This window comes from Lepus europaeus, chromosome 5 (assembly GCF_033115175.1).
Source record: "Lepus europaeus isolate LE1 chromosome 5, mLepTim1.pri, whole genome shotgun sequence".
Classification (NCBI taxonomy): Eukaryota; Metazoa; Chordata; class Mammalia; order Lagomorpha; family Leporidae; genus Lepus; species Lepus europaeus.
Window position 1 is genome coordinate 149,223,860 of NC_084831.1, and position 27,205 is coordinate 149,251,064.

General features: G+C 48.4%; 1 protein-coding gene across 1 annotated transcript in view; it reads right to left on the reverse strand.

Annotated features, from left to right (window-relative positions):
- Positions 1-27,205, reverse strand: part of PTPRN2 (protein tyrosine phosphatase receptor type N2) — an 800,540-nt gene that overhangs the window by 331,059 nt on the left and 442,276 nt on the right. Inside the window, exon 13 of the mRNA XM_062190222.1 lies at positions 26,664-26,728. Within this exon, the coding sequence (XP_062046206.1) occupies positions 26,664-26,728 (65 nt within the window). The remainder of the gene's footprint in view (positions 1-26,663; positions 26,729-27,205) is intronic.

The following is a 27,205-nucleotide window of genomic DNA, read 5'->3' on the forward strand; positions in this document are numbered from 1 at the left end:
CACAAGAACCAATGTTCTCTAGGAAGTATGCCATAGGAAGTATGATGTAAGAAATAAGTTCTACAGTCTGGGAACCTTGAGAGGGTGTTCAAACTTTGCCATGGGATGTTGGAACCTTACAGGGCTGATGGGGTGCTGCAGGAGGGTATATCCCACACAATACCTCTCAACCTACTGTATTATAACTCTTACTTTTCCCCTTGGAGGTGTCCTATGGAATGAGTATTCTGGAGAACGTGTGCCAAGTGCCCACACACAGGCCCTGGTCATCTTTTCCCATCTGTCTACATCTCAGAGAGGCCTGACTGAGGCCAAATTCCTGGGCGAGCCCACCAGCTCCCGGACTTGAAGTATCGTTGACGCTGAACATCTGGCTGGACCCACTTTGGTCCCAGTAAAACTCTATATTCAGAAGCAGTTTTCAAAAGAAAAAGATAAGCCACCCAAAACTGAGAAGGTAAATATAATTCTTTTAGTTATTAAAATTTATTTATTTGAAAGGTGGAGTTACAGAGAGTAGAAGCAGAGAGAGAGAGAGAGAGAGAGAGAGAGAGAGAGAGAGAGAGTCTTCCATTTGCTGGTTCGTAATGGCCACATTGCGAGTCTGTAACTCGACCTCTCAAATAAATAAGTAAAATATTTTTTAAAAAAAGCAAGTTAATTAAGGTAAGATGAGATCATCAGGAGGGCCCTGATCCAACACCGGGGCTCTTTGTCAGAAGCAGGGACTTGGACACAGACGGACCTGCACAGGGAGAGCCCCTAGTGAGGGCAGAGCCCTAGGACAGCCTCCACAGAGAACAAGGAGTCGACTTCTCTGTGTTGGGCTTATTAGTTCAGCCGATCTTCCCAATCTTCACTAATCCATTACCTGAGTTCGAGTCTTGACACCATCATCGGTCAGATGTCCTGGGGACAGATGGTCTCAGCTCACCGGAACCTCAGAAATGTTGCCCGTGGAGCTGGCAGAGTCAGGGCCTGATGAAGGCTCAGCTTGGGGGAAGCAGCAATGATCGTGGGCGAGGTCAAGTCTGGGAAGGCTGGGCTGGGGGCACTGAGCCTGCTCCGGCGGGGACTACCGTAGAAGACACTCGGTGCGTGTCACTCGTGCCTGTGTTGTGTGATGCACCACAGAGGCTGGTGCAGCTTGAGCGGCGGTGCCCACGGCCGGCCTCCACTGACAAGGCTGACCACGGGCTGGGCGTGGCATTGTGTGGGGTCAGAGCAGGGGCTGCCACCTCCACGCTGTGTCACTAACACCAGTCTGGCCGCTGCACCTGCCTCCAGGAGGCGTGGGCAGGGGAGTGAGGTGGGGGGCCGGTTAACATAACAAAGGCCCCCAGCCCCTGCTCCGGGCACCATCCTCAGTGACCTCTCCCCTGCGCGGCTGCGACTGACAGATGCTCCCTTGCGCCCGCCTCCCCCTCCTGCTGCACCCCCCTGTATTCTCCTGCTGCAGAACAAGGACCCTCCCCTCTTTTTGCATGAATACACTCTAGCAGATGCTAGAAAATCAGACTCAAATGCACCTTTTTTTTGTGGTTTCTGTTCCTTTCATACAAGCACGGCTTTGGTGATGTGAAGGCTACAACTGTGGGAAAAGCGGTGACTCACTCCGTGTGCCGAGTGATAAGCCGAGTGCTGCCTCCCGCTCGGAGCTAGTTGCGCCTTTGTCTTAGTAAATTAAGAATCAGTGACAAGGAAATGACACGATGTATACATACATGCACACATAGAGATGCCCCCCACATACATGCACACAGCAACCACACATGCACACACACGCTGCACGTAACACACACACGCAAACACTTGCAAACACAAGCATATACACAATTGATGTGCTCATATCACATAACACGAACACATGAACATGTCCACAGTGCCTTGCATACTTATACACATATACACACTTCCACACATGTGTATAGGCACACACTTAATACACACACATGTACAGACTACACATGCATGCTCACGCTCACATAGGCGCATCTACATACACACCAAAATGCACACCCATATATACACATGGATATGCACTCTTACACAATACACACATGCATGCCCAGAAGCAACATGCCTATACACACTTACACCCACATGTATGCCCGTGTGCACATGTGTACACATGTGGACAGACACGCAGTGCTCATGACATTCTGGAGCACCACGTGCCTCTGTCTGCCCTCCCAATGATAGCAGTGACATACGCCTGCAGTGATGGAGGTGGGCTCACATCCTCCCCAGGATGCCCTGCCGTGAGTGGTGAAGTCGGGGTTTTGCACCCAGGCCATCTGACCGTGGGCAGCCCGAACACTTGCTCCACTCCTCCGGAATCTCTTCAGCAGTGCACCTGCCCAGAGACACACAGCCATGGCTGATGGTAACACAGCAGAACACTCCCATCCTCACTGAGGGTAGGATGGAGAAACGGACTGCGATTTCAATTCAGACTAAAACCTGGTGCCAGAGGTAAAAAGGATGAACTAGGTTCACGTAAATCAATGTGAATAAATCTCAACAACACAGAACAGGTAGGAAGACTAGAAAAGTCTACGCTTTAGCAGTCAAGAAGATAAAAGGATGGTTGGTCCCTCTCAAAATTCAGTCATGGAGGCCCAAGTCCTCCTCCTGTGCACACACAGACCTAAGGAATGACTGGGGTGGTCTGGGGTGGGTAACAGAGCCCGTGAGCAGAGGGGAGTGCAGGTGCGCCAGAGGTAAGCCGGGACCTGAGGGGCCCCACAACACCAAGTGCCACAGCCTTCTGGGCTGGGTGGTGACCCAGTGACCGTGACCCGCCTGGATTCACTGATGCTGGCATGGTCACTGCGTGTCACCTGGGAAAGGCCAGGTGAACCCCCAGGATCCCGCAGGAGGCACGTTCCGGAACCAAGGACGTACCGAGGAAGCAGGTCAAATGCGCAGGTGTGGCGTGCTGACCCACACACAGCTCTCTGCGTGTTGACATGCAGGAAGCGCTCTTTTCCTGCGGGCTCAGTGGAGTGTTATAACTGGTTCATGTCTAAAGCGACAGGTGGATTTCAGACCAGCCAGCTCCTCTGAGCTGGGCTCTCTGCAGGCTGCCCCAGCCCAGGGGGTCTGCCACATTATAGGTTTCCCTTTTGGAGCTTGTATCCATGACATCATATCTCTGTGAGGAATTTACAGGGGCAAGACACTGGAGCTTTGCAGAATGACCTCTCGAGGCCCTGGGCTTTGGAAAGAAGCCCCTATATTTAAAAAACTTACTTATTTAAAAGTCAGAGGTATAAAGAGAGTAGGAGAGAAAGAGAGAGTGAGATCTTCTATCTGCAGGTTCACTGGCTGGGCCAGACCGAAGCCAGGAACTTCACCCGAGTTTCCCACGTGGGTGTCAGTGGCCCAAGCACTTGGGCCATCCACTGCTGCTTTTCTCCAGCATTATCAGGGAGCTGGATCAGAAGTGGAGCAGCAGGGACTCGAACTGGTTCCCACACTGGATGCCAGTGTTGTAGGCAGCAGCCTTACCTGCTATGCCATAATGCTAGCCTCAAGAATCCCCTATCTTTGAAATAAAACTGTGCTTGGGGGAAAACAGCTCGTGTATTTGAGAGGGGCATTGACTATGCTCTCTGGGTTCCCTGGTTTAACTCAGCAAAATGACCTATTTCTAGGACTGGCTAAATCTCTTAAAGAGAAGAAAAGAACAGCTCATGGAGAAAGGTTTCATTGCCAGCCCAGGGCTGCCAAGCGGAACAACTGAAGGATGCGCCCATTCACTTTTCTATCCGCCACCCACTCTCTCGTCCAACAGAGCTTGATGGAGAACGTATCAGGAACACACGCTGAGCTGCTGGCTCCAGACAGGTGCAGCTCCCACGCTCACCCGTGCCCCACCCGGAAGCTTCCATGGAGGCACTGCCCACTTCTGCCGTGTCAGACACAGGAAATGAGGTCAGCAGGGGTCCCTGGACTCCTTCGGCACTACCAGTACATTCGTGGTGACACCTGGCGCCCAACCCCTCCTCCACCATTCTGGCCACAACACCAGCTGTTTCTGGGCTAGGGTCCATGTAGGACTGGATGAGGATTCTTAAAGGCCTAAGAGGGGACAGTGATGGGACACCCCAACGGCCCCGGAACAGCCTGCCTGATGTACTCTGGGACTCTCTTTTCTGGAGTTTCATTTTCCATGGCCAACTGCACCCTGAAAATACTGAATGGAAAATTCTAGAAATAAAAGATCCCCAAGTTTTAAACCGTGTGCCTTTCTGAGCAATGTGATGACATCTCCGGCTGTTGACCTAAATGAAAGATCTCTGCGAGTGAGATCCCAGTGGAAAGAAGGGGCCATCAAAGAAGGAGGTACCTTTCTCTGAGGGGAGGAGAGAACTTCCACTTTGATTATGGCCTTGTCTAAATAAGGTCGGAGTTTGTGAACTCAAGAGGCTTCCATAGCCTTGGCAGCTCATGACAAGAGCCTAGGGTGATTACTGACATCATAAATAAGAGTGTCGATTGTTTAATCAACAACAGGAGTCACTGTGCACTTACTCCCCATGTAGGACCTCTGTCCTTAATGTATTGTACTATGAGAATTAATGGTAAAACTAGTCTTCAAACAGTACTTTATACTTTGTGTTTCTGTGTGGGTGCAAACTGTTGAAATCTTTACTTAGTATATACTAAGTTGATCTTCTGTATATAAAGATAATTAAAAATGGAATCTTAATGAAAAATGGGATGGGAGAGGGAGTAGGAGATGGGATGGTTTGTGGGTGGGAGGATGGTTATGGGAGGAAAAAGCCATTGTAATCCAAAAATTGTACTTCCGAAATTTATATTTATTAAATAAAAGTTTTCTAAAAAAAATCTGCTGTCTTGCTCCACGCCACCTAGGATGTCCCTGTCGCGTCTTCTCACCCAGTGTATCCAGGGTATATGCGCACCCCCTGTTAGTCACCCGGGAGCTGTCTCAGTTACAGACCCACTGCTGCTGTTTTAGTGCTTGTGTTCAAGTCATCCTTAGTTTACCTAATCATTTTACCCAAACTGCAGAAGTGGCGATGTTGGCAATTTGGATATGTCAAAGAGAAGCCACCAAGTTCTTCCTCTAAGTGAAGAGGGCAAGTGTTCGGCTTAGTAAGACATCTTCTGCTACCTGTGACGTTGTAAAGGAAGCAAGAGAAATGCGGGCTAGTCTTGCTGCCTCCCCTCGAAGTGCAAAAGTTACAGCCACAGTGAGTGGTTGGTGCTTAGTTAAGAGGGAAAGGGCATTAAGTGGTAGGGTTCGGCACTCTCCAGTTTCAGACACCCATCTGGGGTCTCGGAACGTGGTCCCCCTAGACAAGGGGAGACTATTGGTATGCAACATTTGTAAGCCCTCCAGTTTTAACGTCAAAGCTCTCATCCTCCTCTTGCTGCCAGAGCAGTTTTTATGAGAATGATGCAGCTCTTTCTACACACGTTTCTGGTACTTCCACTCTGCCCAGGGCCCCAGGGATGTGCGCAGCGCTTGCTTGGCTCCCAGCAGGTACCACGTGATGCCTGGGTGGTCAGAGCAGGTCCCAGGGACTCTGCAGAAAGGGCAGGAGCCTCTCACCTGCTCCTTCCTCCACGCAGGATTCCTGGGAACTCAGTCATGGGGTGAGAGAGTTCTGTAGAACTACACTTAGCATGAGATACTGTGTCCCCAGTTAGCAGACAAATATGACCTAAGCCTGGCTGACCACTCCAAGTCTCAGAAGAGCACCAGTGGGGAGGGGGATGAGCTACTCAGGCATCCAGGGGCCCAAGAGAGGACTTCCCATGGGCATCTCCCGTCCTTGGTCCCTCGCAGCCCTGGGTGTTTCCTAGAACATTTGTCGCCAGTGTCTCTGTGGGACTTCAGGTGGATGGACCTTCCATGTTTACTAGGTGCTAGGTGTTGGGGATAAGACAGCCCAGCTCTAAGACAACAAAAGTGTCCCCTGCCCATGACTCTGCAGGGCCGCTGGGCAGGGGTTCCCCTGTGCTGCACCGCTGGAGTGGGTGGGGTGCAGCTACTGCTGTCTCCGGGTGCCTATGGGAGCAGTGTCGTCATGGGAACATGGCTGGGGACCAAGTGCTCTGAGAAAGAACCTGGCTCCTCGGTCCCTCTAGAGGCAGCAACTCTGACCCTGGTGCCCATTCCCCTCATCCAGCCTGGAAGACCCAGTAGCTCAAAGCAGTGGTTTTCAGAGGGGGGTCCCCAGGTGAGCAGCCTCCCGGGGAGCTCACTTGAAAAGCAGATTCTTAGGTCCTGCCCAAGACCCTCAGGGAAGAAAGCAAAAGACAGGTGGTCTAGTTTTGCTGCCTCACCTCATGGTACAAACGTGCCAGCCACAGCGGGTGGGCCCCAGACCCTGGCCTGGGTTGAGAGCTGGAGCCATCGCAAACCCTACAGGTGATTCTGGGGACAAACACGAGGGCCGCTGGCTGAGGGGACCAGTGTTCTTTCACTTACGGCATGACCCTGGAGAGAATTTATCAGATGTAATAGCCAAAAAGCTCCCTCTAGATCGGAGCCAAGAAGTCCTGTTCATCTAGGGCTGGGATGTGAGAGGTACCATAGCACGTTAGAGCAATGGTCTGTATCTGCCCAAATCACTCTAGGTCCCCATGGGAAGAGCCGTGATCCCTTCAACCTAAACTTTTATTCTGGAGAACCCTCAGGGCACCTGCATTGCCTGTCAATTAAAAAACTTCTGACTCATTTAACACAGACCTGCTGGGGTCTGGGGAGAAGTGGAGAAAGTGAAGATGATGGAGCCATGGAGCTGGGGTTTGCTGTAAGCAGCAGAGTAGCACAGGTGCACACACACACGTGTGGACACAAGTGGGGGCGTGCACATAGCAATCCCACATATGTGCATGTGTGTGCACAGTGATGCGTGCACAATACCCTCAGCTATGCAGACACACGTGCACACATGCACACACACACGTGTGGACACAAGCGGGGGCGTGCACATAGCAATCCCACATATGTGCATGTGTGTGCGCACAGCAATGCGTGCACAATACCCTCAGCTATGCAGACACATGTGCACACATGCACACACACAGAGAGACACAAGCAGGAACACACACATGTGTGGACACAAGCGGTGTGGACACAAGCGGGGGTGTGCACATAGCAATCCCACATATGTGCATGTGTGTGCGCACAGCAATGCGTGCACAATACCCTCAGCTATGCAGACACACGTGCACACATGCACACACACAGAGACACAAGCAGGAACACACACACATGTGGACACAAGTGGGGGCGTGCACATAGCAATCCCACATATGTGCATGTGTGTGCACACAGCCATGCGTGCACAATACCCTCAGCTATGCAGACACACATGCACACATGCACACACACAGAGACACAAGCAGGAACACACACACATGTGTGGACACAAGCGGGGGCGTGCACATAGCAATCCCACATATGTGCATGTGTGTGCACAGCGATGTGTGCACAATACCCTCAGCTATGCAGACACACGTGCACACATGCACACATACACAGAGACACAAGCTCACACACAGACACACACACACACTCACAGCCACTCACTACTGGGCAGAGGACACTGGGTCAGAGTCCTTTTCCTGTTGCATGACTGTGCAGGAAGCCCTTCGAAAGAGGGAAGACGGTGCCGTGGGACCATTGCCTTGACTCAGCTGATTTGCTGTTTTGCTCCTAAGAGGGCTTGGGAACGGTCTGGGCAGCGCCCTCCAGGGGGCCCCTTGGGGGCTACTTCTTCAAACAAGAGGAAACCAGGAAGTTTTCAGGTCTTGAGTAGGAACCGAGGACATTACCGATGGGTTTTTTCCATCAGCTTCCAGAGGCTGCAGCGGGAGGTGGGAAATGTTCAACAGCAATTTCTGATGCCCTTGCTGAAGGCCGCGCGTTGGCAACAGGGAGCTTCAATTCAGATGTCAATGTTAGAAAACAGGTCATTGAGAAGTCTTTTCCCTCCCGGGGCTTTTCTCGTGTAGTCTCAGAAGTCTTCATTCTGGAAGGCAGAGTGACTCCAAGGCAGATCTTTCCAGATTCTTCCAATTTGTCTATTTCCCATCTTCCTATCTCTTCCTCACATCTTTTTTTTCTCTTTTCCTTTCCCATCTCCTTTAAATCCTGGTAAATGCCTGGCAACCCGTGGAGGATTAAGTCACCCTAATTTCAGGAACCCATTAACTCTAGATAAGAGATGTGTAAGTCTGACCCCTAGTGGCTACAATGGATGGCAGCAATACAGGCCACCGGATGGGGAGGGCAGGGGATGCTTAGACCCACAGGCAGTCCCCCAGAGCTGCCCAGCTAGGTGTCATTGCAGGGACTGGCTAGCTCTCCTGCTGCGGCCATGCCTGTGCCCTCGCTGACTGAATCGCGATCCTCAGGCAGTGTCTCTGGTGGGGAAACACCTGCTAAAGCTCCTTTAACCGTGGTCAGAGCTTAGGACCCCCATTCCTTAAGAGCATCGACATCCACTTCACCCTCCACTCACTCTGCCTTCCCAAGGCCTCTGCCTTCCACAGTGAGGTCGCCATGAGCCAGGCCGTGAACGACTGCCCGAGTGAGCCCCGCAGCGTCCTCTGTTGGTCTCCACTGCGGTGGAGACACACTTGCTATTTAGGTTGAGTTTTCTCTTGCGTGGCCTCAGAGGGGTGGAGGACAGAGAGCCACGCTCCCTCGGGGGCATTGTCCTGGAAACGGTGCTTTGCCCCAAGACGAATGCACAATCCAAGACACAGTCCATCACCAGAAGATGCGTGTGGGATGTGTCTAACCTTGATGCTGAACGTTGTGTTAGGTTTGTTTTACTGCGACAAATTATCATTCCTTTAAAAGATGCTGTTGCATTTTCCTAATCACAAAAATCCCCACCTATTAAAATGTTCTCCTTACGGGCAAAGGATGTCGAATAGACATTTCCACAAAGATGACACGCACATAGGGCCAGCAGGTGCAGGAAGAGACGCTCAACGCCATCCACGTCAGCCAAGGTGTTGTGTGGAAGAACAGTCACACTGGCAGGGTTAGGAGAGGTGACAGAGTCCCCTAAGCATGAGGAGAAGTCGGGGCGCAGTGGGAGGCAGTGCTCTAAGGCAACGTAGTACCTCTTCCCACATTCCAACGCAGAGGGGTCTCTGGGAAAAACGTTGGGGACAGGCACAGTGCCAGCATGACAGGGGAGCGTCAATGACAGGCAGCTGTGTGCTGGGAGCCACCCCTCAGGTCAAACCCAAGAAGGACACAAGGGACACACACCAAACCTGGCTTCTAGGAGGGTCGTGATACCCTGGGAAGCTCATTAGCTCCTGACCCCAACCAACAGAGCTGAGTGTGGCGAGCCTGGCTCTTCCCATGGGCCCTTTCTGTGGTCTCCGTATCCCCGGCCATGTCGCACGGAGGAATGAGGTGTCTCTGGGCCCCACTTGGAAGTCGGGGCTGTGGTCAGCACACGGCGTGCTGGAGAAGGAGAGAGCCCGCTGCTCTTGGCGACTTCAGAGCTCACGCTAGGGGCACACACGAGGCATAAAGCCGCATGGACTGGGGAGACTGCCTTTCCTAAAGCCCCGCCCTGCCTCTCCTGTCTTCAGTGCCCCCGTCCGTTGCAGGTGCAGCCAGCAAAGGAGGCTGAACTTTTCGTCGTTAGAAGTCATGCTTGCCGTGTGCATTTCCAGAATCATCAGAATCTCCCATGATGGGCTCTGCTTGGCTCAGGGGTCAACGTGAAAGGAACATTTGTATTTCAGGAACATAACTTTAACTCTGCCCCCTAACAGAGTTGCCATGGAAAGAAAATCCCGTTCATGTAGCAGGAAACCATTGTGATCCCCGAGAAAGGCTCCTGCACGCATCTTTGTTCCTGCTGTTCTCAAGGATCCACCTTGAGTTCCTGGCTAGAGCTGCAAGGACTCAGTCTTCTTGCTTCCTAGGAGTCTATAAGCACCTGCTAGGAGAGGGCATGCCCCCCAAAAGCCCATCCCGGGGTGACCTGTGGCCTAAGGGGTTCCCCAAGCCTCCAGGATTCACCCGGGGACGTGGAGCCTACCGTCAAACGGTGACGGTGGCCGGGGACTCCTGAACAGGGCCAGGCAATCCATCGAAGTGCTTCATAAAACAGCTGTTGAATCCCATGTTTTCCAATGCCTGCTGATGTGGAAGGAAACATAGCAGGAACACACGCACACACGTGCACACGCACGCACACAGAGAGAAGCCACATCCCGCAGTCACCACCTTTTCTGTTTACAATCATACATATTTCATTAAGCTTCATGCAGAGTGTCTTCTGATTTATGGTAATTGTCAATAAAAGGGAAAAACACAGACAATTTTAACCCTGCAGTAGCTGGGAGTTAACTAGCATGCAAGTATGCTGTTTTATTTATTTATTTTTTCCTTAATAAAGGGAGGGGGGTCCAAAACGCTCCGTGGCCCTAAACTCCGAGGACACGGAACCGAGGGAGACGTCGTTAACCTACACACTGGTGCCGTTGTCTATAGCAGCATATGCCAGAAGTAACATTTGATACAGTGGCTACCCTAGCCCCTGTGATGCCAGCGAGCGCGTGGCCTGGAGGACTGTGAGTGAGACTAATTTCCATATCAAACCCAATTTAGATGAAACGTCTTGGTTAAAAAAAAAAAAAAAAAGAAAGAAAGAAACCCAGTGCATCAATAGCCTCTTGATTAGATTTTCATCTCCCAAGCAGACAAATATGAATATTTATTACCGTGAATGCAGATTTTTCTCTTTCCATTGCTCTGATCTTGAATATTATCCACTGCTAATTTTTATGAAAATTTGGGCAACATAATGTTTTCACATAAACTGACAGTTCTTGAGATAATCCCGTTATTGTCTGGTTGAAAATGACAGCTCCCGCTTATTCATGTGTTAACGAGGGATTAAATATTGTTTTTCATCCCCATAATCTAAGATGGACTGGAAATTAAAAATTGAACATTGTATATTAGTAGGGTTTTGAGGACCAGAATTTGTTTGCATTCACTTAGAGGAGATCTGTAAATTACAAGTTTAACAATCAGTCCCTCTTCTATTGCTGCCAAAGGCGGCATCCCAAAACATGACCGACAGTTCTGAAACAACGTCATTACTCTACCTGCTGCAACACCCAAATGAAGATCCCCCTACCGGTAAATAAGTGGCAGAGAGGCTAACCCTTGGCCACAGAAGCAAAATTCCAACACAACTGACATGGTTTCCAAGCCAAGAATGTTCTCAGGTGCCAGCATTGGCTGCTCTGAAAATGTCCTCATCAAAGCCCTCACATCCTGTTGGAGGGAGGAGGATCCTGCACACCTTCCCTGAAAATCTCTCCTGGACCAAGCAGGCACAGCTACATCCTCCCCCCCGCTCCTCGGAGACCAAGCAGGCACAGCTACATCCCCCCCCCCCGCTCCTCGGAGACCAAGTAGGCACAGCTACATCCTCCCCCCGCTCCTCGGAGACCAAGCAGGCACAGCTACATCCTCCCCCGCTCCTCGGAGTGGCCAGCTTTGTCCACCCTGAATTTCCTCGGGAGTGATATGTTAGTTCATTTGCACTCTGGTGATTTGTACTGTTTTGGCCATGTCTGGGTGGCCCAGACTGAACCGTAGATGTAATGGGATTTGGACAAAATAGTCCTCTTAGGCTTCTAAAATACACAATAAGTCTTAAAAATCAATTAATTCTGAGTGCCTTTGTAGACTTCTTACTTTTTAATTTATTATTTGATAAGGTTTAAGAAAATAGCCTAGATATATTTCTTAGAAGCTAGCTTGCCCAAATGCTATCTTTTGTTAATGACTAAGAAGAACTCTAATTATGAACTAAAGACCTCTGAGTTCCATGAGACACTCATCCCAGGCTGTACTGGACTATGGGCCAATGTTCTATGGTTGTGGCCACCCAAAAAAGCCCAAGAGAAGCCCTAGCCCCCAGGACCCCCGCCTAGGGAGGCAGTATCTTTGCAGAGGTTATTAAACCAAACAAAGTCATCCAGGCTGGCCTGGCTCAATCTCGCTGGTGTCCTCGGGTAGAGATTAGGTTACGGAGGCACACAGCGGGGTGACTGTAAGGGGACACTTGGCTGTCCATCAGCCAAGCACGGGGGCCCCAGGAGAAAGCAGGCCGCCACAGCTTCGTCTCCAGCCTCCAGCCCCAGAACCCAGAGGAACACGTTTCTATTCTTAAAGCCCCCAGGCCGTGGGCCAGCCAGTGTAGTCGGCGCGGGGACGGCCCCTTAGGTGTGCGTCAACTGTCCCACATGAGTCCTTTCCCACGCCTGCAGGGGTGTGCACTGACCACGTAAGAGTTGCTCTTAGTGTGGCCCTAAGTCCGAGTGCTTGCCAACAGGACAAAGTTAGTTCTTAAGAATTCTTTTTCCTTTACGTTCACATTCTTAGAACCAAACAGAACCGAAAACAGAGCTGCAGTTCAGTAAAATGGGTTTGCACCTACAGAAGCCTTTGCCTCACAGAAACAGAGGGGAAGGTGACATTTGTGTGTGTACCAGTTTAAGAGCTGTAGGCCCCCAGCGCCTTGTGCCCGCACCCTTTGGGAGACAGGAGATAAGATTATGCCACCCCAGAACATGACAGCAGGACACCAGGATCTGCCACTCCAATACCTGCCTCTTTGGACGGAGGACGACTTAGAGTAACTGCAGACACAGGAGACGCTCTGAACCCAGAGGAGTGTGCTTTGTGTAAGCCAGTAAGTTCATATTTATAAAAGACAGTTCCCTTTGTTAGGGCGTCTCTTCTTGCTACCAGACACAGGAGGCTGACTCTTATCAACCGAGCAGACACGGAGGGAGTCCGCAGAACCACCTGGCACTCACTGACACCCCCTCCCCCAGTTCCTAGCCCTCCCCACCCCCTCCAATGCCCTCTTGCCTTTGTTTCACAGATGATAGTTTACGTCTCTGGTCTAAGCTACCTCTTTAGGGTTGACTCATCTCTGTTGGTATCGCCTAGGAATACAAGAGGTGCCCATGTTAACAGACTTTTGCTTTCTCTTGGTCATCTTCCTTTGCTAAAAGGGTCTATCCTGACTAAGAACTAAGAAGAGCAGAGGGAAAAGTCACTTTTTTGGGGCTGGCGCCATGGCGCAGTAGGTTAATCCTCCACCTGCGGCGTTGGCATCCCATATGGGCACCTGTTCTAGTCCCGGATGCTCCACTTCCAGTCCAGCTCTCTGCTGTGGCCCAGGAGGGCAGTGGAGGATGGTCCAGGTACTTGGGCCCCTGCACCCGCATGGGAGACTGGGAAGAAGCACCTAGCTCCTGGCTTCGGATTGGTGCAGCTCTGGCCATTGTAGCCATTTGGGGAGTGAACCAACGGAAGGAAGACCCTTCTCTCTGTCTCTCCCTCTCATTGTCTGTAATTCTACCTCTTAAATAAAATAAATAAAATCTTAAATAAAAAAAAGAAAAGAAACATCACTTTTCCTCGTCTTCACCAAGTAGGCTGGGGCCATCGTCTCAGGCAAACTCTTTGTACTTGCACGCTTGGAGGATTAGCTAATCAACGATTTTCAAATGGGATACAAACAGGAATTACAGAGTAGATGCTAGAACGATGGATTGCACCGGCACAGGTGTGATTCCACCTTCAGTTCTGCAGGAGGGAGGTGTGCCCTGGGCCACAGAAGCACACCCCACCCTGCCCCGCAGTGCAACCCCAAGTTCCAGTCATTTGGCCACAGTGAAAGCACGGCAGGTGCTGTGGTCCACGCCGAGATGTCTACCACAACTGCACCCTGAAGCTGACCAGGCCGAGAGCTCTCTGACCTCCTGGTTCCTTCAGGTGGAGAAGGGGTCCTGGGCAGAAGGGCTGGGGTGGTCAGGAAGGAAGGAGGGGCCTGGCCTATGCGTGATACTGAAATCTAATAGTTTGTCTGCTCTCCTGGACCACGAGGCTTTCTCCTTAGAGACACATTTTCCATGACCTTCCATTACCCCCGCCAGGTCCATCATAGGGGTAGCTTACTCAGACCTGGAAACTTGGCTTTTCTCTTGAGTCTCCTGAACTTGCTAGGTAAACCTTTTCTAACTGTGCTTCACCTTTTACAGAGATTTTACACTCAGAAGGTACAGTGGGCATCAGCGTGCCTTAGGGAATAGCTAAACAGATGTCCGTGATTGTACAGGGAAGAGCAGAGGGACGGTTCTGCTGAGCTGTGGGCCTTCTCACCACCCGCAGGGCTGAATCTGGACCTGGGTCCTACCATGGGCTCTGTCCCTCTAACATCTACACCACACTTACTGTGTCTATACCATGCTAGTTGTGGATTCTTGCTTATTTGTTGACTTTTGGTTAATTCCTATAGTTTTTAGGTGCTAGAGATACACCGATGAATTAGGCCTAATTTCTAGGACATTTCTATATGGTGGATCCTTTTCTTACTATAGAAGAGACATCAACACATAATTGATAAGTGATATAATCCAAGCTATATTAGTATCTGCTGCATCTAACTCCCACAGCTCTTACGGTATGTCTATTTTGACATGAGATTGTTTTGAACTTGGCATTTGAGTATGTTTTGTGCTACAGGTGGCCATTTATTTCGTATGGGTGAAAATAGACATTTTTTCAATACCCATGGCATTAGGCGTAAGGGGTGCATTCAAATGGGTAATTAGAGACAAGCGTCTGGAGAAGCAGAGAGAATATTAACAGTTAAGGAACGAGAGTGTCTCGGCTACATGCAGAGCTGATGTTATTGAAGAGGGGTCGTTGGTTATTTCACTGACAACAGATGAAGCAGGCACACTAGCAGGGAGGAACCGTTTAAAGGGTAATATATTTCTCACTGAAGTTCAAAGTATTGGGGAAGGCAGTCTGGATAACCCATGAAACAGATAGCAGAGAGAGAGGAAGTGTCCCAGTAAGGCAGTATCTATCCTGCAGCTCAGAGTTCACAACTCAATTCATTTCTACTAGTGTTTATTGAGTTCCTGCTTTATGCCAGGCATTGTGTTAAATGCTGGAGACACCAAGATGGTGAAGACACACAGGGATTCCACTCTTGAGCTCAGGGGTTAAAAGGGAGACAGACGTGAAATCATATAACTGGAATGGACTCTGATAAATATTACAGAAGAATGACAGGAGGAGGGATTCTACGCCGCAGTAAGAGGTGTGGGACAGCAATCGCCCTCCCAGTCATGCACACAGGGGGTAGTCCTTTTCCTCCAACTCAGCTGGGGTAGAATTGACAAATAAGACACATGTATATTTAACAGGCATGGTGCGATGAGTTGACATATATATGCATTGTCAAACGATTACTACACAGGACTTCCAATCAGTTTGAAGCCTCTCCATTCAGGGTGGGACAGTATTCCTAGCTATACCCCATAGCCCACGGAGGAGGGCTAGACCCTGCAGCCAGCTGTGGGGTCTCCGGGCAGATGCTAATCTGTCTGTTGGTGCTCATGTGCCATCCAGGAGGCCCCTCCCACGAGTGGGTCCACTTCCAAGCACCCAAGTCAGAAGGCAGAACTCAGGGTGTCTGTGACTCTAGGCTACTGAAGCACGATTTGGGGATCTGGAGTTAAACAGAGTGGAGTGACCCCTAGCCACTGTATCTGTCATATTACTTCTCTGTGCCTTAACTTCATCTGTGAAATGTGCTACTTTCTAGGGACAGAGCAGATGACGTAGATACAATGTTGGCAGGGAGAAAGCATCAAGGAAATGTTGGCTGCTGGCATGCCACAGTTGTTTTGCGTGGGAGGTTAGAGTGGGCGTGGTATTCCTTTAGTTTTCATCACTCTCCGTAAGCAATTGCAAGTCTTACAGGCTCAAGAGTTGAAGGTGGGCTCCTGGAATATTATATCCTGTGGGCTCTTAGGAGTATCTCCAGAGCTCAGCTTTTAAATGGAAATTAACTTCTGATGTCACACTACGGAGGCTACTACAGGGAACCTACAGGAACAATCTTGTGCTCTGTGAAGACACAGGCAAAAGTTGGTCCCTCTATTTCTTATGGGGAATCTGGCATAAGATATCAACAAATCCCAGTCTCGGATAATAAGCCATGTCCCTGCAACTGAAGTCTGTATTATGCATAGTTCTATCAAATTGTAGCTGAAAACATTAGGAAAGGTAAGAGAAGAGGTAAGGAGGAGGGTAGGAGGCAGGAGCTTCCAATGCCACCGGTAGACACGACTTATTTCATTTTACGTGACTGTTTACTCTGATATTGAATAAAAATTGAATTTGTCGCTATGGCAACTGCCATATCCCACGGCCCCTCTCCCGCCTTTAAATCACGGAAAAGTATTGAGAAGACATTCATGACACTGGAAGCCTCACGCTCTCTGTAGTATTTCAGAGGAAAAAGACGTTGTTTCATGATGAACCCGTATTGGTTGGTGCGTCAAGTGCAGTTAATTACAGCGAACGTATTTTCATGCGATTTTCTTCACGTGTAAGGACTAAGCAAAGCGTCTGAAGAGCAGCAGGTAGGGATGACGTATGGGAGCTGTGGCAGGAGCTGAGCCCCCCAGTGCTGCTCCGTGACCTCTGACCTCACATCAGCCCCACAGTTCTGCACCCTGCACAGGACATCCTGAGACGGGAGGACCACAGAACAGTTGTGGGTGGGCTGCTGCAAATATTTTAATACCATTTCATGCAGATTTCCCTTTGCAAACACAAATTAAGAATATTTAAACAGGCTTTATGTCCTTTCCCATTTAGGAGAAAAAAAATTCCATTTTCTCTGCCAAGAAATGCAGATCAGAACAAAATAAGGCGAACACACGCACAGTGGCAATGACTGATGGGGACCCCAGACCTCCTCAGCCCTGCCCCAGAATTCACAGCAGGAACCATACAGGATGTGGCCGCAGCTGGCACTGGACGGCAGCCTGGGCTCCTTTGCCGCCGAGCCACCCCCCTTGTCCCCAGCTGAGGTTCGGCCATTGCTCCTTGGAGCTGTGTTGGAGCTCCGAGGACATCACTGGGTGGGCTTCGGGGCGGGGGGTGTGAAGCAGTGTGTAAATCTGTCTGCCCCTCTGGGGTGGCACATGCGAGGAGAGAGAGCCCCGGAACTGTGATTGGGCTCTCAGGGTCGGTGGGGGAGGCCATGGCTCCTAAAGTCCAGCTTCCCTCCCTCCGACTGTGGCAAACTGCTTCTTTAGACTTAGCGGGAACAAGCAACATGAGGACGCGGGGTCTAAGAGTTCCCATCTGAAGAATCCCACGCCTCATTTCTCCAGCGCACAATGCGCACTTGCAATCAAACCCGCCAGTGTCATCTCAGACTCAACGCACCGTCTCAATGCCAAGGTCCCTGTCCACTTTGACATTCCTGTCTTTTAAATTCACTGTACTGGCTCAGATGCTGCAACCTTTTCCTGGCAACGCTCTTGAGTCGTGTTTGCTCTACTCTTTGCCTGTCTTGGGCCAGGCAAGCATCTGCTCCTGGGACCAGCTCCTCTGAGCTCTCGTGCCCCACCACCCGACCAACCCCAGTTGGGACCCGCAGGCTCATGGTCACTCACTACACTGTCCCCTGCCACCCACACTGTGTGCTCCTGCTCTTGGATTTCCAAATATGTGCCCTGTCTGAAGACTGGGACACCCACACAGAACATAAAGTGTAAAATACTGTTTCAGTACTAGTTATAGCATTAATTCACATTGGACAACACATTAAGGACAGAGATCCTACATGAGGAGTAAGTACACAGTGACTCCTGCTGTTGACTTAACAATTGACACTCTAGTTTATGGCGTCAGTAATCTCCCTAGGCTCTAGTCATGAGTTGCCAAGGCTATAGAAGCCTTTTGAGTTCACCGACTCCTATCTTATTTAGACAAGGTCATAGTCAAAGTGGAAGTTCTCTCCTCCCTTCAGATAAAGGTACCTCCTTCTTTGATGACCCGTTCTTTCTACTGGGATCTCACTCGCAGAGATCTTTCATTTAGGTGTTTTTTGTTTTTTGTTTCCCAGAGTCTCTTGGCTTTCCATGCCTAATATACTCTCATGGTCTCTTCAGCCAAATCTAAATGCCTTAAGGGCTGATTCTGAGGCCAGAGTGCTGTTTAGGACATCTGCCATTCTAGGAGTCTGCTGTGTATCCTGCTTCCCATGTTGGATCATTCTCTCCCTTTTTTATTCTATCAGTTAGTATTTGCAGACACTAGTCTTGTTTATGTGATCCTTTTGACTCTTAGACCTATTAGTATGATCAATTGTGAACTGAAATTGATCACTTATTTGTTTGAAAGACAGAGTTACAGAGAGAGGTAGAGACAGAGAGAGCAGTCTTCCATCTGCTGGTTCACTCTCCAGTTGGCTGCAATGGCTGGAGCTGTGCCAATCTGAAGCCAGGAGCCAGGAGCTTCTTCCAGGTCTCCCACGCGTGTGCAGGGCCAAAGGACTTGAGCCACATTCTACTGCTTTCCCAGGCCATAGCAGAGAGCTGGATCAGAAGAGGAGCAGCTGGGACTAGAACCGGCGCCCATATGGGATGCTGGTGCTTCAAGCCAGGGCTTTAACCTGCTGAGCCACAGCGCCAGCCCCTGGCTTTCTCATGATTTTAATGAAAGCAAAGAACTCTACTTATTTTATTACTAAAATGTAATTAGTTACTCTCTTGTGGCTTTATATTTTAAATCAGTTTTGCTTATTTTTGTGAAGGTTTTTGTTTTCTTGTCTGGTGGATGGTCTTTATAACAAATTTCTGGGAGTATGATTATTGAGCCGAAGAGTAAGAATTTTTTTTAAGCTATAGGTATCTACTAACAGACTGCTTTATAAAAAGAGTTAAACTGATTTACCTGGCCCCTGATGGAGTATGTGTACCCAAGCTTTATTGAATTTCACCTTTATTTAAAAAAAAGTGTTATGCTTAAGCAACCCCCAATACTAGTCTTAAAGATGAGTCCTTGGATTTGATTCCAGGATGATACTGACTAACTTCACATTCAGGTGTGGCTCTGACATTCCACCTTGCGCCTGACTGCAAGCTTCCTGTCTCATGGGAATCTTATTTTGGCTAGAGAGTCCTCTGAGATCTCAACTGACCTACCGTGGCACAACCCTGATGGCATTTTCCTGATGGCTTCTATCCAAAAGCCTCGGTGACCAACCTGTAAGTGCTGGGTAAGCATGAGAGAGGCAGGCCCTTGCTGCTCCCATAATACACAAATGACCACATGGGAAATATCCCAGCTCACCGCCAACCGGACAACCCAAGACAGCAACTCCGCCATGGTTTCTCTTTTGGACAAAGTTTATGCCACTCCAGGGTCTGTGGGCACTGGTCCCTCTTCATCTCCTGGGTCAAACCGGACCTACTAAAGCTGGCATCTACAGAGTCAGGCATGAAACATCACCTTCAAAAACCTCCCAGCCACACAGGTGCACCACCAGGCTGGGCCATCACTGCCAGCATTTTCCTGCCACCTATTTGCCCCCAATTCCTGCATTTAATATCCCACTTTCTCTTAGCAATCCCTAAGCAACTGGATTTAGATTGTTAATCGCTATTTATAGTAGCAGTACCTCAACAGAGAGGTGGGAAATGACCGGGTGTGATTGGGGGGGGGGAGGAACATTAAGCTGTTTTCTCCTTCATTTACCATGTATCTCCTTTATGCCTTCTTGTTTTGCACAGTAATGACAGTCAAACATCCATACACACCCCTGCCTCCAGACAACACGCACAGCACACAGTAAATGGACATTAATTCATGGGGGTGGGAGCATCATCATAGGTTCATAGACTTTTAAGGGACTTTTGGGATCAACATATTCCTAGCTACAGAATCCTTTCTGTGAACATAATTTTACCCAGGAGCCCAATAAGTAACAGAGACAACAAAAGCACAGAGCTAGTTAAAGCAGAGGGTGAGCACGGCTGTGATGTTGGGATTTATACTCAACCATCTTCGCTCAAGCAAAACTCTTCGAACCCCTAGGGTTCTTTGTAGAAGTATCTGAAAATCACTTCTGACATCACTGGGCACTAATAGATAGATTCCCTTCTTCCTGATGGAGAGCTCATTGCCACCCAAGGCGGCCGAATCAGGACTTCCATTTAGTCTAAATGTACTGCTTCCTTTTAAAAAAATGTTTATGTATTTGTATTTATTTGAAAGGTAAAGTGACACAGAGAGAAAGAGAAACAGATCTTCCATATGCTGGTTCACTCCCTCAAAACGCCCCGGGGCCAGGGTGAAGCCAGGAGTCAGAACTCCATCCTGGTCTCTGGCAGGGGACCACGTACTTGAGCCATCATCTGTGGCCTCCCAGGAAGCACGCGCAGGGAACCGGCTCAGAAGTGGAGTAGCAGGGACTTGAATCAGCACTCTGATGTGGGATGTGGATATCCCAAGTGGCGACTTCGCCCATTTTGCCACAGTGTCTACTGCAGAAACGTACTGCTTCTTCAGCCCGTATTAAAGTGTTTGAGTCCACTGCAGCCACGCCTCTGGGTCAGCCACTTGGGACTTGGGTCAGCGACTTGGGTCACTCAAGGGTCAGCCACTATTTCTTACTAAAGCACTGGGCAGGCCAGCCTTATAACTTTACACACTTCACTACTGCTCAGAAATCAGAAAGTACCTCCTTACTCCAGACACGACTCTGGGAGCTGTGTTCACGGATCTGCCTCCTGAAAATCACTTAGATCATTTTTCTTACACAACTTTGAGCTTTTCTTTGTGGTGATTATTTTTCCCTTAAAAGAAACGCGGCTTTATTCATTTGAATAAAATGTACAACTTTTCAAGATATCAGAAATTAGATTTTGAAGTACATCAAAGTACTACTAATCCATTAGAGACATGTGTGCTTGCACTGTAATCTCTTCATTCCCTTTACATTTTGTTTTGAGATATTTCTGCTCGGCTTAACATGTTCTAATTCCACTATCTGTCATCGCACATGTGAATCACAGGTACTGCAGAGAGATTCTGTAAATGTTTTTAGATTTCTAAGAATCGAACTCCACTTCCCATTCTGGAATCAGGAATGAAAAGAATTTGAAATGTACTTAAAAAAAATTCAAGACCAGGGCAGGCGTTGTGGCATAACAGGTAAAGCTGCTGCCTGCAGCGCCAGCATCCCATATGGGTGCTGGTTTGAATCCCAGCTGCTCCACTTCTGATCCAGCTCTGTACTAATGCACCGGGGAAAGCAGTTGAAGATGGCCAAAGTCCTTGGGCACCTGCACCTGTGTGGGAGACCCAGAAGAAGCTCCTGGTTCCTGGCTTCAGATTGGCCCAGCTCTAGTCACTGTGGCCATTTGGGGAGTGAACCAGTGGATAGAAGATTCATTCTCTCTCTCTCTCTCTTTCTGTAACTCTGCCTTTCAACTAACTAACTAAATCTTTAAAAAATCCCAGATAATCAAAATCATACTGAATACTGAGAAAGCAATTAAAATATAATTTTAATTTTGTTTAAAAATTTTTCAACTTGCACACTTTCTCCCCATTTTTATTGCCCCAAATCTGCTCCAAATACATCAACTTGCTTTTTCTCTGTGAAGGGCCATTTCCCAATTGGATACTGGTTAGGCACAAATCAAATGGAATGGGTAGAGATCCGGGGATTGAGAACCCAAGGGCATGATGTCAATCAACTTCAAAGGTAAGAGAAATATTATCTTGTGAGCACTTCACATACATGACATACGTGGTCACGGATTGGATCATTTTCTGCCACAAGGGATGGCTGAATTTCTGCCCATGGGAGTGGCAAGGTCAGTCTTCTCATCACTTAGGGACCAGGTATGGGATCAGATCTGACTTGGCATAAAAATGGAGGAGCCAGTGCTGTGGTATTGGTTTTGCTTTGCTGTTGTCCTTAGCTCCCTGGTCTGGAGCCACTGCTCCCACAGCTACCCTCAGAAAGCTCATTAGCCAGGAGTCCACAGGTTTAGACCAAGCTTCTTGTACACGTGTGAGAAGGTTGTGCGTATCAAGTGGGCAGAGGGTCATTCCTTCAAGAGTTAAGTTAACTTTACAAATAATCTAAGTGGCAATTCAGGCTTCTACGAATCACGTTAATTTAATCACAGTTTCACCAGCTTATTGTGATGCAATTTCTATTTTGAGATGATCAGATTTAGGGGAGCAGAGACAGGTTCTGGCAGGACAGCAGAGAGTCCTACTTGGCCCGTGTTAGGTTTGAGATATCTCTACCCATCCCCAAGTAAAGGAATCCAGTTGGCTGTACAGACTAGGGCGGCACAGAACTACAGGCCTAAGTTTGGGATCATCATATCACAGATAAGGCAAGAAGCCAAGGCCTGGACGAGGCACGAGGAGAGGACCAGTGCCTGGGGCTTTCAGACACGGAGAAATCAAGCTGACGAAGGGTTGACAGATGGGGACTCTGAAGAGGCCTCCTTAGAGAAGTTGGTGTTTCAAGAAGGTAGGTGATCAGCACACGGTGTGGAGAGGACATGTGGCCCACGTTCAGGAGAGTGACCATCAGATTTTGCGACCAGGAAGTTACCTATCAGGTTGACAATCGATACTGCAGTTCAGCAGCAGGGACAAATTCCTGACTGCAGGGTGTGAAGAGAGACAGGTGGTGAGGTAATGGATAAATGGGGATAAACTAAGTTTTGCATGAATGGAAACAGAACTGGTGGGAGGGTGAGAACAATTTCTGTTGGCGTCAAAGATTTTTTGCAGCTTCAGTGAGATGGGAAACACCAGAGTGCATTTGTATGCTGATAGTAACAGGTCTGTGCAGGAATCACAGTGATGTAACAGAGAGGAAGTCACAGAAGAAGCGGATCTTTCTTTAATTAACAAGAGGAAGTGGACCCAAAGCAAGGAAGAAACAGGTATTCTATCTACTATTAAATAAGAGACAGCAAGGTTCCTCCTTATCGCAGAGTAGATCGGAGGGAGTATGCCAGGATCTTTTGCTCAATGAAATACGACTATGAGTGTATGACTTTGTGTGTGCACACGTGCACACGTATGTGTAGACTGGCACTTGGAAAGGGGAGAATTATAAAATAGCTGGTTTGGAGAGTGAACATCCTTGGGAATAATTGTCTGTCAGTGTTGAGTGTTCCTTCGAGGACTGTTGTGATGAATTTCAAGTGACATCAATCAGCACAACAGGGAGGTGACATCAAAGTCAATAAAATACTCCCTGCCATCCAGAAACCCAGCGGAGGAGGCAGAGGAAAGGAACCACAGCAAGGAAGGATGTGAGTTCCTGACAACACATACTTAGTGCAAGGAGGCAGTGGTCTTGGAGTTCGGAGGGGATGAGTGTGCGGGGAAGAAGGGTGGGTTTTGAACAGGAAGTTGGTGCAGACAATATGCCAGCAGGTATGGTGAGGGCAGGAACCTCAAGAGAAAAGAGATCAAGAGAGAAGGAGACTTCAAGGGACATAGGTCTCAAAGAGGGCAAAGAAAGCCTGTGGCGAGGAGGGAATTAGTCGAACAGAGAGGAGGGAGCTGCCACAGCACAAATTAGGAGGCAGTGCAATCTTGGGTGATGGAAAATTGTAAGAGGTGTCCATCAATGGACTTCATGTAAAGGCCATTGGGCTTGAAGAAGCCTCTATGAGTACAGAAATAAATGAATGCAGGTGATGGGAAAGGATGAACCTTATCCCTCAATGGACCTTTATGCAGAAATACTGCATAAAATACAACATCAGCATAAGACAACACAAAGCCAAGAGTGAAAAGAAGAAGGGAAAAATCTCCAGGTTCCAAAAATGAAGAGGAATATGGAAGCTGATGTTAGAGCTGATCTTGGAAAAGCAGTACCTTGGACCCAAGCTGTAGGACCATGGTTTGGGATTTGGGGTTGTTATACCCATACGAGGATAGCACGTGTGGCCTTGGAGTTGACAGTGGTGGGAAAGCTGGAACCATACCAAGCTTGGAATCTTGAAGAGCTGCTTCACTGGAGAATGGAGTCCATAAACAAAGCACTCACCTGCTGGAGGAGTGGAAGGGAGGCCTAAACCCCTACCTGGGCCATATGCCAGGGTGGGGCCTCTCAGTTTCACCGCCCAAATGAGATGGGAACATCCAGGTAGCAAATTAACATAGAAGTGGACACCCTGAGCCATTGAGAGACAGTGCCAATCTTCCTAGACAGAAATTCTCACATGGAAACCCAACACCTCCAGTGTAATCAATCTTGCTAATGACAAATCAACAATTTAAAAAGCCAACTAACCAACCCTCATAAACTACACAAGAGAATAAACCTCCATGAGGGAGAGACCACAGATACAATGAGCAGGAGGTAAAACTATGAGGCAAAGAGGATGGACAAAGAAGGTCCAACATGTGTCTATCAGAATATCATACAAGAATCCAAACAGCAACAGTAACATGAGTGATGCTCTTGAGTTCTTACCACACTCAGGTGTTTTATATTTCAATAAACCTTTACAAAATCCAATGAGAGGGATACTGTGATTATCCAATTTTCAATAGAGGCAACAAAATTGAAAGTGAGCCGATATTCAAAAAAATAATGGATGAAAATTTTGCAGAATTGAAGGCCATTGGATTTAAGGAGCACATCGAGTATGGAAAAGGGTAAGCTTAAAGTTTCCTGATAGACGGACACAGTGCCCAGTGCTAAGAAGGTGCCAGAAATCAGAGTTTGGCCCTGTTGTTGGCGTGGTCAGAAGGCTGACGTCACAACTTTCCGTGGCTGTTTCCTCCTGTGTGGGCCAGAAGCAGCTTCATCCTAAGCAGGCCACAGTGGAGGGTCTGACCTTCAGGCTCCGATTTGTACTGATGATAGCATTTGGTTGCCAAAGCTTAGGAAGCAAAGTGCAGGAGGTACGTGTGAAAGCCGTGCTTGATGAGGGCCGGCCAGTCAGTTCAGCCCTGTCACAGCATCCTGCCTCTCTCTCCTGGAATCAATGGGAGTCTATGTCCCAAACAGGAAGATGGCACCTGAGCACCAGGTATCAGGCTAGTCACCTCCCAAATGAGCCCCAGAGTCTCATCATTCACCCAACGCCATGCCTACCTCTCCAGCTTCTCGGGATACAACGTGCTTCACCTCAAACACACTTCCCAACCCATCATAGCTGGTTTCCAATGTAGCCTAAATAATCTACGTTGAAGGAAAGGGCTCATAGCACTGGGGCTTCCTCTGGTTGGGTTACACCAATGATAGCCAGTATCAATTAAGGTTTGCACTCACTCACTGGACACCATGATTCTTTCTATCGGAATGAATAAGATGCCAGATTATGCCACGTGATGAGCTTGGAAAGCAGGGAGGGAGGCACGGGGATGTCAGATCTTCTCAATGTCAAGCGACAGGCAGTTGAATCAAAGCACCCCTACCACTGACTTGAATTCGCTAAGCCATTCCGGCCCCCTCTGCCATCGGTCACTGCACCTGCCCCAGGATACAGATGGTTCTTGGGAACCCCAAGACACCTGCTTTCTTCCTCTTCCTTCACTGGCTGCTAAAGCCACAGCGAGCTACCAGGGAAAAGACCGGGATGTCAGAGCTGTCAAATGCTTCATTAATCCAGCCTGTGCCAAAAAGGCAATGGGAAAACACCAAGAACCGTAGTATCCATCAGGACTCTTCAAGCAATTTCTCAAAAGTTCCTATCAGCCCTTTGTTGTGTTTCTCTCCTGCATTTGCCCATCGTTTAACTAAACATGAACATTTTCAAGGCACAGTTGCAATTCAAGCAGTTCTTAAGAATATACTACTTGGTAAGCACAGCAGCCTGTGTTTGGGAAGAGCAACCAATTAAGCAAGTTCTTATTTCAAGAGCCCAAGACTCAGAGCCAGTGAATAAGAGATTTCCCCAAAGAAGCAACTAATCTTCAAGTGGCTCTGCAGAGGACATTTCTGCCGTGTAGCAAGAACTCTCACAAATAAGCACTCCTTAATAGTTAATTATCTTTAATGGTGAGTGCTGTGAAATCTAAAATTTCAAACGCAATAGTACAGATTGGTTTCGGTCCACGCTGACTTAGGAGTGGCATCATACCACTCCTGAGAGGGATCGCGTCGCGGCTCTGTGTACAGTTCATTAAATTGCCATGCGGCTGGGGAAGCCAGTATTGGCAAGGTGCAGGGGAAGGGAGGACCATCGGCTGTAATTGCCGATGGAGTGTTTGGTCAAGGACCTCTTTTGGATACCAAGATAGCAATGTTTGGACATGACCAGTATCAGATAGATTTTAAGTTACATTATGGAGGTGTTCATTCCTTTATATTACCAATTCCAAATATATATAAGATGATATATATATATATATTTATAAGAAGATAAAAACATGTTCTACTAGATCCCAAGAGGAAAGAGTAGTTTCTCTACACTTGTTCATTTCACAAATTCAGCAATTATGAAGTATCTGAAGCAGAAAATACATGTTTTCTGACAGTTTCTCTGTTTTTCTTATCCATGACTGTTTTTTCTTGGGGAGACACCAAATTAGGATTTCAAAGGCAGCCAAACAAAGAGTCGAATCTGCCAGTCACCAACACCAACCAGCATTCATTCCCAACCAATGGGAGGAGCTACCCAGTGGTCTTCTGTATGTCAACACAACGTTGGTGCAATCAACCCACACACTGGACACAGGCGCCGAGACCTGCACCAGAAACAAGACCAGCACCACCACCAGCCCCTCATGTACTCACCGACCCGGTTCCGGTTTGAAGAATTTTCAATCCAGAAGTTTTTTCCAGTTTGTCTTTGTTGTCCACTGTTAGAAAAAAATTAAGAAGCACAGGGTTTAGCTAGGCGAAGGAATGGGCCTGAAGTCACAGCTGAGCATTTAGCATTTTCCTGCACTGAAAACCTCAATTTCATCACGGGCTGGACTGTCTAATAGAACAGGTGCTCTGATGGATGGACCAGTGTGGAGTCAGGAAGCCTGAGTCAGAGGCCCTGACTTGAGACCCTACTTCCCATGAGCAGCCTGGTCCATTTCCGGTTGGCACTACTGTGTGCCTTTGCCCTCATCAATGAAATGATGTCAGACTAGGAAATTCACAGAATGGCTGTGAAGACTTGATGAGACATTGTGTACAGAACAGCTTTCAAATGGCAAAGTCTTATTTTAAAAGGATATATTGGTTGTTAATTATATAATCATCGGGAAATATGTTTTATCGAGTAGCATTATTTAAAACAGCTCCCTTGAAGGCGCAGCTGAATGTGTGTATTTATGTTATTAAAG